Source organism: Anolis carolinensis, chromosome 2 (genome assembly GCF_035594765.1).
Source record: "Anolis carolinensis isolate JA03-04 chromosome 2, rAnoCar3.1.pri, whole genome shotgun sequence".
NCBI lineage: Eukaryota > Metazoa > Chordata > Lepidosauria > Squamata > Dactyloidae > Anolis > Anolis carolinensis.
The window spans coordinates 1,997,764-2,019,128 of NC_085842.1; the positions used below are offsets into that span (position 1 = coordinate 1,997,764).

Sequence of the window (21,365 nt, forward strand, 5' to 3'; positions counted from 1 at the left end):
ACAAATAAGAGGAAAATCTTATCAGGTGTGGAACAAACAAAGATCTCACTGGGCATGAAAAACAATAGCCTAGTGCTGTAGCAAATGCAGGGGAAGAAGGGAGAGAGACTGGCCCAACTCAGAGAGCCAATTGCCAAACAAAGAGAAATCCCTGCTCAGATACAAACAGGATGGTGGCCCAGGATTCTGTGAATGAGATTTCTTGCACTGCAATGTGTTAAGTGTGTAATCCAACCTTTGTGAAGGAAGACCTCTAACAATATGGTCAGCACAGAAAGGGGCTAAAATTGCAAAGCATTTCCTGTCTGGATCCCACTTCCTCACATCCCAACTCAGAATGTGAGTGACCACCTGTACGGACAGACCATCCCAAGTGATCAGTCTTGGGAGAACAATACTTCATTGTCTTGTGTAGATTTCTTCCAATTCAAGAAGAATATATTTCCCTGATCCTCTCTTTCCCTGCAGCGTGATCCCTGCCTCACGTTTCTAGAGCAAGGCACCTGGAGACATTGAGAGTACATTAGGCTGCAAAGTTCCTTGACATATTGCATTCGTACAAAACCTATACCATAAAGGTATATAATCTCAGGCAGAACAAATGCAAAGAGAAAAACAATGGAGAATGCAAACTTCTACACTGAGACCACAAAGGTTAAGATAGGGATGCACAAGCACAGGGTGGAAGGCACTCGGCATGAGAGAGAGGAGACGGATGGATGGACCCCAGGGTGAGTGGGAATCCTCCTGTCCTCCAGATCATAGAATCATAGAATCATAGAATAGTAGAGTTGGAAGAGACCTCAAGGGCCATCTAGTCCAACCCCCCGCTAAGAAGCAGGAAATCGCATTCAAAGCACCCCCGACAGATGGCCATCCAGCCTCTGCTTAAAAGCTTCCAAAGAAGGTGCCTCCACCACAGCCCCGGGGAGAGAGTTCCACTGCCGAACAGCCCTCACAGTGAGGAAGTTCTTCCTGATGTTCAGGTGGAATCTCCTTTCCTGTAGTTTGAAGCCATTGTTCCGTGTCCTAGTCTGCAGGGCAGCAGAAAATAAGCTTGCTCCCTCCTCCCTATGACTTCCCCTCACATATTTGTACATGGCTATCATGTCTCCTCTCAGCCTTCTCTTCTGCAGGCTAAACATGCCCAGCTCTTTAAGCCTCTCCTCATAGGGCTTGTTCTCCAGACCCTTAATCATTTTAGTTGCCCTCCTCTGGACGCTTTCCAGCTTGTCAGCATCTCCCTTCATCTGCGGTGCCCAAAACTGGACACAGTATTCCAGGTGTGGTCTGACCAAGGCAGAATAGAGGGGGAGCATGACTTCCCTGGATCTAGACGTTATTCCCCTATTGATGCAGGCCAAAATCCCATTGGCTTTTTTAGCTGCCGCATCACATTGTAGGCTCATGTTTAACTTGTTGTCCACGAGGACTCCAAGATCTTTTTCGCACACACTGCTGTCAAGCCAGGCGTCCCCCATTCTGTATCTTTGATTTCCATTTTTTCTGCCGAAGTGAAGTATTTTGCATTTGTCCCTGTTGAACTTCATTTTGTTAGTTTCGGCCCATCTCTCTAGTCTGTCAAGATCGTTTTGAATTCTGCTCCTGTCTTCTGGAGTGTTAGCTATCCCTCCGAGTTTGGTGTCATCTGCAAACTTGATGATCGTGCCTTCTAACCCTTCGTCTAAGTCGTTAATAAAGATGTTGAACAGAACCGGGCCCAGGACGGAGCCCTGCGGCACTCCACTTGTCACTTCTTTCCATGATGAAGACGACGCATTGGTGAGCACCCTTTGGGTTCGTTCGCTTAGCCAATTACAGATCCACCTAACCGTAGTTTTGTCTAGCCCACATTTTACTAGTTTGTTTGCCAGAAGGTCATGGGGGACTTTGTCGAAGGCCTTACTGAAATCTAGATATGCTACATCCACGGCATTCCCTGTATCGACCCAACTCGTAACTCTATCGAAAAAAGAGATCAGATTAGTCTGGCATGACTTGTTTTTGGTAAATCCGTGTTGACTATTAGCAATGACCGCATTTGTTTCTAAGTGTTTGCAGACCACTTCCTTAATGATCTTTTCCAGAATCTTGCCTGGTATCGATGTGAGGGTGACCGGACGGTAATTCTTTTTTCCTTCTTGAAGATAGGGACCACATTCGCCCTCCTCCAATCTGTGGGACTTCTCCTGTTCTCCAAGAACTCTCGAAGATTATTGCCAGTGGTTCTGAAATAACTTCCGCTAGTTCCTTCAGTACTCTTGGGTGTAGCTGATCTGGCCCTGGGGACTTGAATTCGTTTAGAGTGGCCAGGTGTTCCTGGACAACTTGTTTCCCTATTTGGGGTTGGATTTCCCCCAATCCTTCGTCCATTCCATGTTGCTGAGGTTGAAGATGGCTTTCTTTTTGTGAGAAGACCGAGGCAAAGAAGGCATTAAGCAGTTCTGCCTTTTCCCTATCCCCTGTCACCATCACCCCATCTACTCCTTGCAGTGGCCCTATCGCCTCCTTTTTCTTCCTTTTTCTACCAACATAAGCAAAAAAACCTTTTTTGTTGTTTTTTATGTCCCTGGCAAGCCTGAGCTCATTTTGCGCTTTAGCCTTGCGAACCTTTTCCCTACAGGAGTTGGCTATACGTTTGAATTCTTCTTTGGTGATTTCTCCCCTTTTCCACTTCTTGTGCATGTCACTTTTGAGCTTTAGCTCAGTTAGAAGTTCTTTGGACATCCATTCTGGCTTCTTTGCACTTGTCTTATTTTTCTTCTTTGTTGGCACTGTTTGCATTTGCGCCTTGAGTATTTCACTTTTGAAAAACTCCCATCCATGCTTAACTCCCTTGTTTTTTAATATCGGCGTCCATGGAATGCCGCTCAGTAATTCCTTCATTTTTTGGAAGTCAGCTCTCTTAAAGTCCAGAATGCGTGTTTGACTTGTCTTAGTTTCAGCATTCCTTTGTATTGCAAACTGCAGGAGCACATGGTCACTTGCCCCTAAGGATCCAACCACTTCAACTGTATTGATCAGGTCTTCCACATTTGTTAAGATTAGATCAAGAGTTGCTGATCCCCTTGTTGCCTCTTCTACCTTCTGGACCATAAAATTATCTGCAAGGCAAGTGAGGAATTTGTTGGACTTTGTACTCTTGGCTGAGTTTGTTTTCCAGCAGATATCGGGATAATTGAAATCGCCCATGACTACTATATCTCTTCTTTGTGCCTGTTTGGTCAGCTGTTGACAGAAGGCTTCATCAAGTCCTTCATCCTGACTCGGAGGTCTGTAGTAGACACCCACGACAAGATCTTTTTGAGTCCCGGTTCCCTTGATTCTTATCCAGATGCTTTCAAGCTGGTTTCCCGGATTACAGTCTTGCATTTCTTCTGCAACGTAACTGTTTTTGACATATAAAGCTACTCCCCCTCCTCTCCCCTTTGTTCTATTTATGTGAAAGAGGTTATAGCCCTCAATGGTTAAATTCCAGTGATGGGAGTCATCCCACCAGGTTTCAGTGATGCCTATGACATCGTATGTGTGGTGCTGTGCTAGGAGTTGGAGTTCGTCTTGCTTATTTCCCATGCTCTGAGCATTAGTGTAAAGACATGTAAGCCCCTGTGACCTCCCCTCGAACTGTTTATTTGGGATTATTGTGCTCTCTGTACTTGGTCCTTGCTGTGTTTGTGCAGCCCTCCTTTTAGCCTTTCGGCGGTTCCCTGTGGTCGTGGGTAATATAGTGTTCGCCAGGCTGTTGTTCCCCTCCCCCAGCGGATTTAGTTTAAAGTGCGCCTGATGAGGTTTGTGAGTCTATGTGCAAAAAGATGTTTTCCTACTTGTGTGAGATGCACCCCATCGCTTGCCAGTAGTCCATCCTCTTGGAAGAGTAGACCATGGTCAAGGAAGCCAAAATGCTCCTCTTGACACCATTTTCTGAGCCAGTTATTGACCTGTACTATTTTTCCGGCCCTTGTAGAGCCATGTCCTACAACGGGGAGGAGGGATGAAAAGATCACATGAACATTATACAGTTTTAGCTTTGTTCCCAGAGCTCGAAAATCATTTGTGATCTTTTGAAAAGTATGCCTAGCGGTGTCATTGGTACCTACACTCCAACTCCCATCAACCCTTCCTTCACAGAAACACATGGGATACAGGGGATTGCAGTCCAGCAACGCCTTGGGTGGGGTGGAAGACATGATTCCTGCCCAGTTCCACTCCATTCAGCCCATTTTTGAAAGGACATTGACAAACTGCAGCAGATTCAGAGAAAGGCAACAAGGAAGGGAAAATATTAAATTTGTAAAGGCAGGATGTTTTGGTTTTGTAAAAAGTCTGCATTTGCTCAGGAGACAATATTGTGGCCAAAACTAAAATGATGTGCTAAAGATGATGTGCTATGATTAAAGGGGTAGGAGGGAAGGCATCAGGTTCATGGCATCCACCACAGGCCCCTCCTTGGCACTGGGAGCCCATTGGCAGGGGTTTTATTGAGCATCACCTGCCAGTTGAGCTGAGACCATCACCTGGGTAGTACCAGGCTGGTTTCTTAAGCAGCGTATTGTATAGCTTGTGCCACCAGATAAATGGTCCCCCAGAGAGTTTACTGAACACATTCACAAGCACCATGGCTTTCTCCTTACAATAATTGCAGATTGTGGGGTCCAATTTGCCCCCTAGTTTTGGAGAGGGCTCTTCAGTCTACTGGGAGGACAGTCAGCTCCGAGTCCTGTTTTCTGCCCTCAAACGTATTGGCCCAACTGAAAGCGTCACACAGGTGCTTCAGCCACACTTGCATTACTGCTTTGATTGCCAACAAGATGACTGGTTGGGTCTGCTTACTTTTGCTGGGATGGCTCAGAATAGGCTTCTAATTGGATGTAACTGTTTGTTTTTAATAGTTTCAATGTTTAACTTTAATGTGTGTGTTTTTGGTTTGAAATTATATGCAGTGTTGCTTTTATTCTTAGTGACTTTGGGTCTCCTTTTAAGAGAGAGATAGTAGGATAGAAATAATGATGATGGTAATAATATTACTCTGTAAATTGTAAGGCTGTACCTTTGCCTTCTGAAACCCTTTGGCTTCACCGACCCTTGCGACCATCCCCTTTGACCCCTGGCATTGTGGGATTGGGCCCTGAAGGTCAAAGATGCCTGGCCACACACAGAAGAGGGCAAGGAGACCTGCAGGAGACCTGCAGAGGGAAAAGGAGGGGAAATGGGGATCTGAAACCTCTGCAATCTGTAGAGTTGCCTAGAATTTTTCAAAAACAAGGCTCCTAAATATATTGTTCTTTTTGTGGTCAAAAGCGCAATCCATTCTCTAGCTCAGTGGTTCGTGACCTTTTTTGACCAGGGACCCCTCTCCAACATTAGTACCAACTGGATTACGAATCAGTTTTTGGTCAACTTTAGATTCAGTTTGGTTTTTTGGGGTGCTGATTCAGAGAACTGCATTGGATAGACCACATCGACTCTAATTTCTGATACAGAACATTTGGCATCCAGTGTTTGCCATCTGCTCACCCACAGAAAGCCGTATTTAATACTCTAGAGCTGATGTGGTCTATCCAATGCAATTTTCTGAATCAGCAATCCAAATAACACCAGGAACCGGCTAAAAACAAAGACACTAAGGAAAACTATTCCCAGCTATTAAAAAACAACTATGAAAGAGCCTGGAAAGAAGTAAAAAAAGAATTAGAGACCTGGAAAAACCTGAATTTATTGTTATGGGGCAGAATCTCTTCCATTAAAATGAATATTTTACCAAAGATGTTATTCCTGTTCCAATCCCTTCCCATTTTAAGACCACACAGATGCTTTCAAGAATGGAATAGGACTTAAGCAAATTCATATGGAGGGGGAAAAGGCCACGGATAAAAATGAAAAATTTAATAGATGATAGGAAGAGAGGAGGCTTTGCATTGCCGGATTTTAAGACCTACTACGAGGCTTGCAACTTAATTTGGATTAAAGATTGGATACAACTAAAAAACAAGAAAATTCTAAATTTGGAAGGTTTTGATCTGTGTATGGGGTGGCATGCATATTTATGGAAAGAGAGAACATCAAAGGAGAAAAACTTCAGGAATAATTTTTTTAGATCATCCCTTATAAAAACATGGGACAAATATAGAAAAAGGATGTATAATATAACTTTATGCATTAGAAGCCTTGCAGAGAAGATTGTTGGGATGGGAAGAATGGCCATGCTACGAGAAGATAATAAAGAAATCTGGCAAAAAATACGAACTAAAATCACTGCAAGAGATAAAAACAATATATAAAACCCTGACATGGTTATAGTATCACCAGCTAAGAGAACACTTTAAGACAGACAAAGTCCTGGGATTTATGGATAAGGACAATTTATGGGATAAGATACTTTTTTCAGACAGGAAAACCATTACAAAAATATATAAAGTCTTATTGGAATGGAATACTGAAACAGAACTAATTAAAAACAGCATGTCCAAATGGGCGAGATGTGTGGGAAGACCAATCCTCTTAGAGGAGTGGGAAGCATGCTGGAACAGGAAAATAAAATATACATATTCATACAATTTGAAGAACTGGATGAAAATGCTGTATAGATGGCATTTTACGCCTAAGAAACTAGGAAAAATAAACAAAACAGCAAATACAAAATGCTGTCAATGTGGAGTGGAAGAAGGGTCATTCTATCACATATGGTGGAACTGTAAACTGGCCAAGGAATATTGGAACAAAATACATGAAAATACCCAACAAATATTAGGTGCCAAGTTTCAGAAACTCCCAGAAACCTAATTATTGAATATCTCCAAATCACCTCTAATGAAGAGAAGATTCTAACATTTTTGTCAACAGCGGCCAGAATTGTATACGCAAGATATTGGAAACAAGAAAACACACCTTCGATAGTCAAGATACTAGAAATAAAAAATATGGATACGTTGACCTTTTTGATAGCCAAACAGCAAGGAAGACCGAGAAAAGAAACCGATTGGAGTCAATTAGAAAACTACCTAAAATTCAAAAAAATAAACTAAAAAAAGAAAAAGCTAAGAAGTTGGAAAGAACATGTGAAAATTGAATTTTCCCTCTCCGGTAATCGATACGGAAGATACGGAAGACTAACACAATTTATTGATAAAAGAAAGTGGAGTTATATTAAGAATTTATATAGAACAAAAAGTAAAATGATAAGTAACAAATGGGATTGTCCTAGAAGTACCCACCCCGTATCCCTACCCCAACCTTGACCCCACTTTACCTATCCTCCCCTTCCCCTTTTTTCCCTAACTCAATTCCTCTTTCCCAAATGTTTTTATGTTTATGTATCAAAATTAAATAAAGTTTTTTTGTTTTGTTTTTTTAAAAAAGAAATACAACTTTTTTTTGTTGGGCTGTTATTATCCGTGGATTTTGTTAACACTCGTTTTTAAAAAAAGAAGGGGAGGGGGCTGAGATTGAAAAAAATGCAAAAAGCGGAGCACGAGACCCAATAAACTGTCCCTAATGGCAATAACTACTACTACTACTACTACTACTACTACTACTACGGGGGACTAAACAGGTTCTTACAAAGGGCTGCTTTCCCATTAAAACTGATGTGTGGCAATGGGAGCTAATAACAACAATAATCATTACTTTGGTGGACTCCCCTTCTCTCTCTTGCTCCCTCGCGTGTGTGGCTGGGTGAGTCTTCTCTGCCCTGGCCTGAGAAGCCAAGAAAGCATGGGTGAGGGCAACGCACTGGTGTCTCCTTCCTTCCTTCCTTCCTTCCTTCCTTCCTTCCTTCCTTCCTTCCTTCCTTCCTTTTCTCCCTCTCCTCTCGCACCCCTGGCACATGCACAGTTGCAGTTTTCCCCACATGTCTCGTGGCCCACAGGTTGGGAACCACGGCTCTAGCTGCTGGATTGGACCTCCTCAAAAATGATATACATTTATCCGGCTCAAACTGGATTTCCGTCAGATAGTATATTGGCAGATTCCACACGGAGAGCATGAAATATAACACCTAAGACCCCTCCAAGGCCTTCCTCCTCAGTGGGTTTCTTGAGACAGGAAACGGGGAGGAACAGAACTTGAATCCCCAAATGGGGAAAAGGCTGATATTGAGACGTGCTGCTCATCCATGGGTTCCTCTGAGCTCCCTCCTTCCCTCTTCCGGGGTGAACGGATCCAACCCACAAATCCCGGCCATTCCTTAGGCCATTAGAGCCAGAGAGGGGTCCCTGGTCCACACTCCAATTGAGGCTTTAACATGGGAAGTGAACACAAGTCTGGGAAATGTAGTATTCAAGGCAGTCTGCCTTTTAGCAGTCATTGTTTTTGAAGTCAATGCTGCAATGTTTTGGTGCTAAATTCATAAACACAGTAATTACTACATAAAATTACTGTGTATTGAACTGCTTTTTCTGTCAATTTCTTGTAAAACATGATGTTTTGGTGCTTAATTTGTAAAATCATAATGTAATTTTATGTTTCATAGGCTTTTTTTCTTAATCCCTCCATATTATCCAAGATTTTCGCTTATCCAAGGTTCTGTCGGCCCGTTTATGTTGGATAAGTGAGACTCTACTGTATTATTATTATTATTATTATTCCCTGCTGTATCTTCCCAAAGGAGACTCAAAGTGGCTTGACATAAAAGCATTCGTATGTAATTTAAAATATACACATATATAAACATTAGAAGAGAATGAAACACGAACAGCACAAAAGATTCACAGTTGATTTTCATGAAAAACCTTCCAAGTTAAACACCACAGCAGGGGTTGAGGGGGGAAGGCGCATGCGCGATGGGCCCGGAGGGCAGAGCAGGCCGCAGAGGCCCCGGGAGAGGCAGGAAGGCCCAGCCCCGCCCGGGAAGGAAGGAAGGCAGGCAGGAAGGCCTGTGAGTGCAGGCCAAGGCGGGAGTCCCCAGCCGGGAGGGAGGGAGGCCTGTGGGCCCAGGCAGGGCCCAGGCGGAGGGGGAGGGGGAAGGCCGAGAGGAGGGCCCGGCCCGGAGGGGGAGGGAGGGAGGGGGGGCAAACTCGGGGACCACACAGCCCCACACTCACCCCTCCTCCGCTCTCTTCTTCCTTGGTCTCCCGCACTCGCTCACTCGCTCTCTCTTCCTCCTCCGGAAGTGCGCTCACCCGCCCCCACTCGTCCTCAGCCTCTCTAGGAAGAGGCCTCCCTTCCTCGGTGGACTTCCGCCCGGAGCTAACATGGCAGCCGCGGGCAGGATGCCCACAGAGGGGCGGGGCTTCCCGGCACTTGAACGGAGCCCGACGCAGACAGGCAGAACATTGTATAAGTGAATGTTGGATAAGTGAGATTCTTCTTTAATATGAAATAATTACTGGGATAGAATAATGCAGAACAATATAATCTCTAAAACCAGGACAGTACATAACCAGGGAAATTCCACACAGGAAACAATCAGGGCCAGCTAACACCTCCCAACAAAGTATTCCCATCATCAAAGTCTGGCAAATCCTCTGTTTTCTCAGGGCCACAGACAGTAGAAGCACATAAAATATCGCAAACAACACCACTCTGAAAACAAGGGAATTCCAGAAAGGAAACAATCAGGGCCAGCTAACACCTCCCAACAAAAAATTCACTCAGGGATGAAACAGCCAGGCTTTAAAGCTGCAAGGCCATTACATCCTAATCATTTTCCTAATTGCAGCATTCATACTTGCCTCCAACAGAAAAAAACAACCAATCAGAAATATTGTATATTCACAACCTTTAGGAAATAATATCCCCTGATAGCGCAGCGTGTTAAAGCGCTGAGCTGCTGAACTTCTGGACCGAAAGGCCACAGGTTTGAATTGGGGGAGCGGAGAGAGCCCCCACTGTTAGCCCCAGCTTATGCCAACCCAGAAGTTCAAAAACATGCAAATGTGAGTGCATCAATAGGTACTGCTCCGGCGGGAAGGTAACGCCGCTCCATGTAGTCATCCCACATGACCTTGGAGGAGTCTACGGACAACGCCGGCTCTTCGGCTTAGAAATGGAGATGAGCACCAACCTCCAGAGTCAGACACAACTGGACTTAACGTCAGGGGAAAACATTTACCCTTGACCTTAACTACCACCAATTCCTCAAGACTTTCTTTCCCAGACCACCAGACTTCGCCACAGCAACGCATGGCCGGGCACAGCTAGTATACTTATAATAATACATAATAATGTTGTAATAGGTAAAGGGTCAAGGTTTTCTCCTAATACTAATATTGTGCTATGCTAATAAGATAATATACTGTATATACCTATAATCTATATATATAAAATGATGAAGTTGTTTGCGCAGTGACTATAACAACAAAACTAAACATCCCAGAAATACGAAATTTGGCAACACAATGCAAAAGGCTTGCCTCCAGGTTACAACAACACAACCACACCACAAAACCACAATCCAGACCCACAAAACTCACAACAACGCATCATGCGATAACAACACAACTAAATGCCCCAGAAATACAAAACTTGGCAACACAATGCAAAAGCCTTGCCTCCCAGTTGTAACAACACAATCACACCACAAAACCACACTAGACCCACAAAACTCACAACAACGCATCGTGACTATAACAACACAACTAAACGCCCCGGAAATACGAAACTTGGCGACACAACACAAAAGGCTTCCCTCACGGTTGTAACAACACAACCACACCACAAAATCACAATCCGGACCCATAAAACTCACAACAATGCATCGTGACTATAACAACACAACTAAACGCCCCAGAAATACGCAACTTGGCACACAACTAAATGCCCCAGAAATACAAAACTTGACAACCCAACGCAAAAGCCTTCCCTCCCGGTTGTAACAACACAACCACACCACAAAACCACAATCCGGACCCACAAAACTCACAACAACACATCATGACTATAACAACACAACTAAATGCCCTAGAAATACAAAACTTGGCAACACAACGCAAAAGCCTTGCCTCCCGGTTGTAACAACACAATCACACCACAAAACCACACTGGACCCACAAAACTCACAACAACGCATCGTGACTATAACAACACAACTAAACGCCCCAGAAATACGAAACTTGGCGACACAACACAAAAGCCTTCCCTCCCGGTTGTAACAACACAACCACACAACAAAATCACAATCCGGACCCATAAAACTCACAACAATGCATCGTGACTATAACAACACAACTAAACGCCCCAGAAATACGAAACTTGGCACACAACTAAACGCCCCAGAAATACAAAACTTGACAACCCAACGCAAAAGCCTTCCCTCCCGGTTGTAACAACACAACCACACCACAAAACCACAATCCGGACCCACAAAACTCACAACGACGCATCGTGACTATAACAACACAATTAAATGCCCCAGAAATACAAAATTTGACAAAACAATGCAAAAGCCTTGCCCCTCCCGGTTGTAACAACACAATCACACCACAAAACCACAATGCAGACCCACAAAATTCACAACAACGCATCATGACTATAACAACACAACTAAACGCCCCTGAAATACGAAACTTGGCAAAACAATGCAAAAGCCTTGCCTCCCGGTTGTAACAACACAATCACACTACAAAACACAATCCGGACCCACAAAACTCACAACAATGCATCATGACTATAACACCACAACTAAACACCCCAGAAATACGAAACTTGGCACACAACTAAACCCCCCGAAATACAAAACTTGACAACACAATGCAAAAGCCTTGCCTCCTGGTTGTAACAACACAACCACACCACAAAACCACAATCCGGACCCATAAAACTCACAACAATGCATCGTGACTATAACAACACAACTAAACCAGATGACCATCTGTCTGAGAGGTTTGGGTGGGTTCTTCCTCCATGACAAAAAGAAAGAAAGGGGTTAGACTGGATGCAAACTACAAATCCCAGCACCCCATGGCATGGAGTCCATGCATTTCAATTAGAGGCCTCTTCCTTCTCCCTTTCCCCACCATCCAACCCACTGACCCAGTTCCATGGCTCTGCAGGCAGGAAAGGCTGGGACGGATAGAATGAAGGAAGGAGGGAGGGAAGGGAAGCGAAGGAATGCCAAGGACAAGAGCCCTCCCTCTCTGCCCAGAAGGCCAAGAGCAAAAGAGAGAGAAAGACCATTGATCCGGCTATATTTACCCTCCTTTCTGACCAGTGTGTTCTTATCAGTGAGCTCAGGATTGGAGCAGAGAAAGGGAACAGCATAGGAATAAAGGAAACAAGGAGAGCACCCACTCTATCTATCCATCCACTCATCTATCCATCCACTCACCCACTAATAATAAACACCGACACAGGCAAGAATCAGCCATGCACTGAGTCTACAAGACCATTCAGTGCTCATCTACCTCCCCAATCCCTACATTCACACTTGGCCTCCAGAAAAACAATTACAATAATAACAATGACAACAATAACAATAAGAATGAACACCATCACAGGCAAGAAGCAGCCAGGCACTGAGGCTAAGAGGCCAGTCAGTGCTACACTGGGCCTCCAAAAAACAATACAGTAGCATCTAACTTATCCAGCCTTCATGACCACTACAACAACAATAATAAACACCTACACAGGCAAAAGAAACGAAAGACTATTGTACCACAATAAGATGTAAACCGCACACAGCAGAATCAGACATCACGATTAACAACAAACCAAAGACAACAGGGATCTCAAGCAATTATCAATCAACACAAAAATTGAAGAAGGTAACTGTAAAGAAGTGTGATGACAGGGATGGAATCTTTTTGGATCCCACCGCTGCCACCAAATGTAAAGAAGTGTGATGACAGGGATGGAATCTTTTTGGATCCCACCGCTGCCACCAAATTGCGAAGGATTCACCTTCTACCTCTATGTATTCCACTTTTCAATGTTGTCGCTGCCACCACCTTTGAAAGATGCTTTGCTCAAATAATAAGCAACATTTGAAGAAACAGTAACTTGTTTATTTATAGCACAAAGCTTGATGGTTGCAAGAATGTTATATCTTGAGGTGAACGATGTTACTTCTGTACAGTAAGTGTTGCAAGATTTCTCAATAGTTTCACTGAGCTTAGTATGGTATCAGCTTTATATTACTTGCTTCTTTCAGTTAGGAATACTGTCCTTCTTTAAACTTAGTTGACCTGTACCCGATCAAACTTGGATTGGGGAGTTTAACTGGTTAACCCTAGTCCTCCTTGACTTAGGGATATAGCCTCAGCTCTTTAGTTATTCCTACTAAAGGCTCAGCAACTTTAATTTTAGCCCTTCTCCGCTAAAACTCTCTAGCTGCTCAACTTCCTCCCACAATCTCTTTTTTTTTCGATCACACTCCTTTCTCACTGAACAGAACCAACTGCTCTGCTCAACCGACAAACTCCAACTGCCGAATTCCAACTGCTAAATTTTGAATTCTAAGGCTTCCACCAGCAAGGTGAAGCCACGCCCCTTTTCCTGGCCATGCCTTAGAGGCTCCCAGCTTCTGTATAAGAATAGCTGAAATATATAACCTTAAACAGTCAACCCTAACATAGCAATCATGAATAAAACACAATGATCGTGACATCTTTACAGTAACGGACTTCAAATACTACTACTAATGTGAGTATAAAGAAGGATGGAGGTCACAGCATAAATACAACTTAATGCAGACTGACCAACACCACCAGACTAAGCCACAGCAACGCGTGGCCGGGCACAGCTAGTAATTTATATATATAAAAGAGTAATGGAATCGGCACCGGCAAAACAACAAAACTACAGGCCCCCCAACCTCGAAATTTGACAACACAACCCATCATCCACGCCTCTAGGTTGATACAACAAAAAAGAAAAGAAAAATAAAGTCCTAATTAGAGGGAAAGCAATAATTGTTTTTATCCAATTGCTGCCAGTTAAGAGGGCTAATCTCTGCCCACTTGGTCTCCTAGCAACCAGCTCAGCCAAGGGACAGCCAGGGTTCAGTTAGGGGACAGGCAGATTTAGGCCTCACTTAGGCCTCTTCCACAGATTATCTAATTTGCACTGGATTATAAGGCTTTTCGAATAAGGCTTTCGAATAAGAATCAGCAGCATTAATTACTATTATGTATACTGGAACTCAATTGACAGACCCAGTCTTTTAAACTTGAGCACGCCTATCTGTATTTTATAATGCGTTTTATGAATGTTTTATGTAAGTTAATTTTTTAAACTGATTTATAGTGTATTGTATAGTTTTTATATGTGTGTTTTATTGTAAGCCGCCCTGAGTCCCCTGTTGGGTGAGAAGGGCGGGATATAAATATTGTAATAAATAAATAAATTATATGGCAGTGTAGACTCAAGGCCCTTCCACACAGCTATATAACCCATTTATAATTATCTGCTTTGCACTGGATTATCTTGACTCCACACTGCCATATAATCCACTTCAGTGTGCATTTTATACAGCTGTGAAGAAGGGGCTTCATATAATCCAGTTCTAAGCAGATCATATAAGATTATCAATATACAGTAGAGTCTCACTTATCCAACATAAACAGGCTGACAGGATAAGTGAATATGTTGGATAATAAGAAGGGATTCAGGAAAAACCGATTAAACATCAAATTCGGTAATTGTTATACAAATTAAGCGCCAAAACATCATATTATACAACAAATTTGACAGAAAAAGTAGTTCCGTGCGCAGTAATGTTTATGTAGTAATTACTGTGTTTACAAATTTACCACCAAAATATCACAATGAATTTAAAACACTGACTACAAAAACATTGACTACTAAAAGGCAGACTGCGTTGGATAATCCAGAACACTGGATAAGCGAATGTTGGATAAGCGAGATTCTACTGTAATATGAAATAATTACTGTGATAGAATAATACAGAACAATGTAATCTCTAAAACCAGGACAGTAAATAAAGAACAACACTCTGAAAGCAGGGAAATTGGAAATTCCACAAAGGAAACAATCAGGGCCAGCTAACATCTCCCAAGATACGATTCTTCCAGAAAAGAAGCTGAGAAGGGAGTGAAGCAGTGCGTATTACCAAAGTCATTATTATTACTATCATTATTATTATTATTGTGTTGCTGTGAACTGTGAAAATGAATACAATCTGGCTCCAACTATTCAAAAACATTAAATCTGAGTATATAAAAATTACAGTGGTATAATAGAACAGAACAATACAATCTCTAAAATCAGAACACTAAATAAAGAAGAACACTCTGAAAACAAGGGAATTCCAGAAAGGAAACAATCAGGGCCAGCTAACACCTCCCAACAAAAAATTCACTCAGGGAGGAAACAGCCAGGCTTTAAAGCTGCAAGGCCATTACATCCTAATCATTTTCCCTAATTGCAGCATTCATACTTGCCTCCAACAGACAAAAAAAAATCATAAATATTGTATATTCACAACCTTTAGGAAATAATATCCCCTGATGGCGCAGCGTGTTAAAGGTTTGAATTGGGGGAGCGGAGAGAGCCCCCACTGTTAGCCCCAGCTTCTGCCAACCCTAAAGTTCGAAAACATGCAAATGAGAGTAGATGAATAGGTACTGCTCCGGCGGGAAGGTAACGGCGCTCCATGCAGTCATGCCGCCCACATGACCTTGGAAGAGTCTACGGACAACGCCGGCTCTTTGGCTTAGAAATGGAGATGAGCACCAACCCCCAGAGTCAGACACGACTGGACTTAACGTCAGGAGAAAACCTTTACCCTTGACCTTAACTACCACCAATTCCTCAATACTTTATTTCCCAGACCACCAGACTTCACCACAGCAACGCGTGGCCGGGCACAGCTAGTATACATATAAATATACAACTGGCACATTTGGAGTCTAAAAACTGGGTCTGTCACTGAGTTCTAAAAGGTGTGGTAGTGATTGATGCTGCTGCTCTTGCTTGAAAGCCTGGTCCCACAACCAGGTCTTAACTTTCCTGCGGAAAGATAGGAGAGGGAGCCTCCCTGGCATCATTTGGGAGGGCGTTCCACAACCAACTTTAGTCCTGAATACTAGTCCTGAAGCCTAAGCATGGGAGTCCTAAACTTTCGAGACTGCTGGACTCTACTTTTCAATGACCTTGCTAACGTTTAGACTTAGAAGATGAATGTTTAATTGTTTGAAAAGAACAAGACATTCAGCTGTAGCTCTGTGTTTGCTATTCCTTGCCCTTTTCTCCTCAATGGGACATGCTTCCAATTATCGACTCTCTTGTCCCGTCGGCCTTTTTCCCCTCCAAACTAAACACACTCATCTCCCTCAGCCATTCCCTAGAGTCCTTCTCTGGACACATTCTAGCATCCCAAACTCTTGCTTGAATTGAGCTGCTCAGAACTGGACACAGAGTCAACTAAAACTTACCCGGATCTAGACATCATGCTCCCATTGGTACAGCCTAGAATCACATTGGCTTTTTAAAGCTGCTCTATCACATTTTATTTAAAAAAAACATTTTATTCAAACACAGAAAAAGAAAAACAAATCAAAGCATGTTTACACAAATTACAATTTTGGCATTTAATTTTTTTTACACAAATTACAATTTTGGCATTTAATTTTTTTTTACACAAATTATAATTTTGGTACCTTTTAAAAAAAAGGACTACTTAACAAATATAAAGGGAACAAGGACACACACTTTGCACAATAAGAACAAAATTAATGGACCCCACACCACAGTCTAGAAACCTCTCACTCACTATATGATTATCTGTTTATCTCCTTTCAATACTGTTCTGTACTCTATACTTCATCAATTTAGTTAATGTGTCCATCTGAACTGATTCATGAATGTACATCAGTCGTTGTCATCATTCTTTGCCTTCCATTCCCTGCTGTTAGGGAGATATGTTGTGTATCCTAATGGACCCTTTGCCAAAGGTGGGGATTAAACAGTCCCAAATACCAAAAATGATTCACTGTAAGCAATGATAATTGCACATGAAGCGTGATGGTCTCTTGTTCCAGGGCTCTCCTAGTATAAACTCTGAGGTTTATTAAACAAACACAAGATAAGCCAAGACCATATTAACTTACAGGAAAACTGAAGTCTTTGGTCCGGCTAAAACAGTGGTTGCCAACCTGTGGTCCGTGGGCCACCAATGGTCCGGAAGAGCTTAAATAGGGTCCACGGCCTCACCATTACTACACCATTGCGATGAGAGCGAGTAGTCTCGCAAAACCCTCTTATAGTGCCGAGGTTTATTGAATATGGTTTTCTGTGGGCGAGCAGATGGCGACTACTGGGTGGCATGTGTTCTGTATCAGGAACTAGAGCTGATGTGGTCTATCCAATGCCATTTTCTTAATCATCACCCCAAATAACCAAACCGAATCTAAAGTTGACCAAAAACTGATTCGTAACCCTTTTGGTACTAATGTTGGAGAGTGGTCCCTGGTCAGCTGATCCCTAGTTGGAAACCACTGGGCCTAAATACCTTGGTGTCACCTTAGAACGAACACTAACATATAGGAAACACTGCATGAACACCAAGCACAAAGTAGCTGCGCGCAACAACATCCTGCAGAAAATGACTGGCAACGCATGGGGTGCAGACCCACAATTAATAAGAACATCAGCCCTGGCCTTGTCTTTCTCAACAGCTGAGTACGCCTGTCCTGTCTGGCACAAGTCTGCCCATGCAAAGCAGGTGGACATAGCACTGAACGAAACATGCAGAATCATCACAGGATGCCTTAAACCTACACCTGTTGATAAACTCTACAAGTTAGCTGGATGGAAACAGTGTTCGAGTTCTTGGCCGAAGTTCGAAGCTTGCTGCAATCCTGAGAAAAGAGCCCCTCTGAGTGACACCTGCTCCCAGTAGTCGTCAGCCAAGGCCACACAAACTGCAGTTCTGGGGGAGAGAGAGCAAGGTGCTGGCCTTCCTCTTTCCTTGCAGTGCTTTTTTAGAGAGAACTCGGAAACTCAAAGGCCCATCTCCTCTAGAGGTACATGAGTTCTGTGATGTCTACTGTATGCTGAACTTTTTCTAAAGCTCTTTTCACATTCGGTACATTTATATGGCTTCTCCCCTGTGTGGGTCCTTTGATGGAAATGCAGATGGTCACTCTGACTGAAGCCTTCTCCAAATTCTATGCATTTATATGGCATCTCCCCTGTGAGTCTTTTGATGGGAATGTAGACTGCCACTCCAACAGAAGCTCTTTCCACATTCCATGCATTCATATGGCTTCTCTCCTGTGTGCTTCCTTTGATGGGAACGTAGACTGTCACTCCGACGGAAGCTTTCTCCACATTCCATGCATTTATAGGGCTTCTCCCCCGTGTGGGTCATTTTATGGGAACATAGACTGCTTCTCTGACAGAAGCTTTCTCCACATTCCATGCATTTATAGGGCTTCTCCCCTGTGTGCTTCCTTTGATGGGAACGTAGGCTGTCACTCCAACTGAAGCTTTCTCCACATTCCATGCATTTATATGGCTTCTCCTCTGTGTGCTTCCTTTGATGGGAACGTAGGCTGCCACTCCAACTGAAGCTTTCTCCACATTCCATGCATTTATATGGCTTCTCCCCTGTGTGGGTCCTTTCATGGGAACGTAGATGTCCACTCCGACTGAAGCTTTGTCCACATTCCATGCATTTATGTGGCTTCTCCCCTGTGTGGGTCCTTTGATGGGAACGCAGATTGCCAATCTCACTGAAACTTTTTCCACATTCCATGCATTTATGTGGCTTCTCCCCTGTGTGCTTCCTTTGATGGGAACGTAGACTTCCGTGACTGAAGCTTTCTCCACATTCCATGCATTTATATGGCTTCTCCCCCGTGTGGGTCCTTTGATGGGAACGTAGATGGCCACTCTGACTGAAGCTCTTCCCACATTCCATGCATTCATAGAGCTTCTCCCCTGTGTGCTTCCTTTGATGGGAACGTAGGCTGCCACTCCAACTGAAGCTTTCTCCACATTCCATGCATTTATATGGCTTCTCCCCTGTGTGGGTCCTTTCATGGGAACGTAGATGGCCACTCTGACTGAAGCTCTTTCCACATTCCATGCATTTATAGGGCTTCTCCCCTGTGTGCTTCCTTTGATGGGAACGTAGGCTGTCACTGCGACTGAAGCTTTCTCCACATTCCAAGCATTTATGTGGTTTCTCCCCCGTGTGGGTCCTTTGATGGGAACGTAGATGGCCACTCTGACTGAAGCTCTTTCCACATTCCATGCATTTATAGGGCTTCTCCCCTGTGTGGGTCCTTTGATGGGAACGTAGACTGCCACTGTGACTGAAGCTTTCTCCACATTCCATGCATTTATGTGGCTTCTCCCCTGTGTGGGTCCTTTGATGGGAACGTAGACTGCCACTCCAACTGAAGCTTCCTCCACATTCCATGCATTTATAGGGCTTCTCCCCTGTGTGGGTCCGTTCATGTCTAGTAAGAGAACTTTTCCAATCAAATTGTTTCCCACATTCCATACACTGATGCAACTTCTCCCCTGTGCGTGATTTAGGATAGGGAGGTAGAGGACTTGCCATTCTTTTATATTTATAATTCAAATATTATGCCAGGGGTTCACAGATATAACCTCCCGATCAGCACAGTCTTTGTATTGCTGTAGCCTTCTGCTCGCTTTCCAAGCCTCTTTTTTTTTCATCACAATCTTCTTTCCTCCTCTTAACTGCATAGGGTTGTAGCTTGTAATATATTTTTCTACTACTTATTTTTTCTTGTTGTCATTGCTGTGTATCTTGAAGTCACTTTAGACTTAGAGCACTCCTCGGGCAAAGCTCTCACGCTGTGTTCTTTGCAGAACTTGTTCAGAAGTCACCTGCCAGAGAAAGAAAGGAAAATCTCTTCAGGAGTTGAACAGAGAAGATCTCATGGAACATGAAGCACAAGACTCGTGCTGTAACAAACCCAGGGGAAGAGGGACGGTGCCCAATGCCTGGTGACAAATATTTTAACACTTGCCCAACAATGAACAATCCTTCCTTAGGTACAAAGGGGACAGTGCCCAAAGATTCTCTGCCTAAAATAAAATACAACCCTACCGATTAAACTCCAGCAATGCAGCAAAGCTGCAGGTATAACAGACTGAATTAAATTATTCTCAATGTCTTCTAGAGATATGTGTTCAGCCTTATATAAATTACTGTAATAATGTTTAAAAGCCTGTTGAATACTGATATAATTAATTAATATTTTATCTTCATGTTGTATCTTAATAATGAGTCCCTTCAGGGTAGAGAAAGGTGGGGTAGATAGCAATAAAATTATATTATTGAGGCATCAGTAGGTTAAATGTTTTTGAATATTTACATACAACTGGAATTTAAGATTTAAGACTGCCCAGCTCTGATTAAATCATTATTCTAACCTCCTTCGATGTAAATTTGCTTCCAATAATCACCATAGCTTATTTTCAGTATACATTTTGGGGGATATGCTGTGTGTAAAGGAATAAGGAAAAGTGGAAAAGACAAGCACCGAGGAGGAGAGGAATGTAGCACTGTATCAAGAGGAGGAAAGGAAGGTGCACACTGCACCAAGAGAGGAGAGGAATGTACGTACTGCGTCAAGAGGAGGAAAGGAAGGTGCGCACTGCATCGAGAGAGGAGGAAGGTGCGCACTGCGTCAAGAGAGGAGAGGAAGGTGCACACTGCACCGATAGAGGAGGAAGGTGCGCACTGTGTCGAAAGAGGAGAGGAAGGTGCGCACTGCATCGAGAAAGGAGGAGAGGAAGGTACACACTTCACCGAGAGAGGAGAGGAAGGTGCGCACTACGTCGAGAGAGGAGAGGAACGTGCGCACTGCATCGAGAGAGGAGAGGAAGGTGCGCATTGCGTCGGGAAAGGAGGAGAGAAAGGTACACACTGCACCAAGAGAGGAGAGGAAAGTACGTACTGCGTCAAGAGGAGGAAAGGAAGGTGCGCACTGCACCGAGAGAGGACAGGAAGGTGCGCACTGCGTCGAGAGAGGAGAGGAAGGTGCACACTGCGTCGAGAAAGGAGGAGAGGAAGGTACACACTGCACCGAGAGAGGACAGGAAGGTGCGCACTGCGTCGAGAGAGGAGAGGAAGGTGCACACTGCGTCGAGAAAGGAGGAGAGGAAGGTACACACTGCACCGAGAGAGGACAGGAAGGTGCGCACTGCGTCAAGAGAGGAGAGGAAGGTGCACATTGCGTCGAGAAAGGAGGAGAGGAAGGTACACACTGCACCGAGAGAGGAGAGGAAGGTGCACACTGCGTCAAGAGAGGAGAGGAAGGTGCGCACTGCATCGAGAAAGGAGGAGAGGAAGGTACACACTGCACCGAGAGAGGAGAGGAAGGTGCACACTGCATTGAGAGGAGAGGAAGCTACACACTGCACCAATAGAGGAGGAAGGTACACACTTCACCCAGAGAGGAGAGGAAGGTGCGCACTACGTCGAGAGA

At 43.8% G+C, this 21,365-nt stretch overlaps 2 protein-coding genes across 4 annotated transcripts in view; both read right to left on the reverse strand.

Annotated features, from left to right (window-relative positions):
• LOC100562789 (zinc finger protein 227-like) overlaps positions 1-21,365 on the reverse strand; it is a 50,326-nt gene that overhangs the window by 4,790 nt on the left and 24,171 nt on the right. Inside the window, exon 3 of one of the 3 annotated variants that reach the window (XM_062972762.1) lies at positions 19,663-19,758. The exons of the other annotated variants lie outside the window; for them this stretch is intronic. Within the exon in view, the coding sequence (XP_062828832.1) occupies positions 19,755-19,758 (4 nt within the window). The 3' untranslated portion in view covers positions 19,663-19,754. Of the gene's footprint in view, positions 1-19,662; positions 19,759-21,365 lie in introns of those variants that run through there. 3 annotated transcript variants of the gene reach the window in all.
• LOC107983632 (zinc finger protein 709-like) lies at positions 17,924-19,471 on the reverse strand. The gene has a single exon (XM_062972801.1). It carries the CDS (start codon positions 19,463-19,465, stop codon positions 18,071-18,073), a length of 1,395 nt encoding a protein of 464 aa, XP_062828871.1. The 5' UTR covers positions 19,466-19,471; the 3' UTR covers positions 17,924-18,070.

Bases quoted from the DNA above. Each gene is read 5' to 3' on its own strand.
- LOC107983632 (XM_062972801.1), bottom strand. From the start codon at position 19,465: ATGGCAAGTCCTCTACCTCCCTATCCTAAATCACGCACAGGGGAGAAG.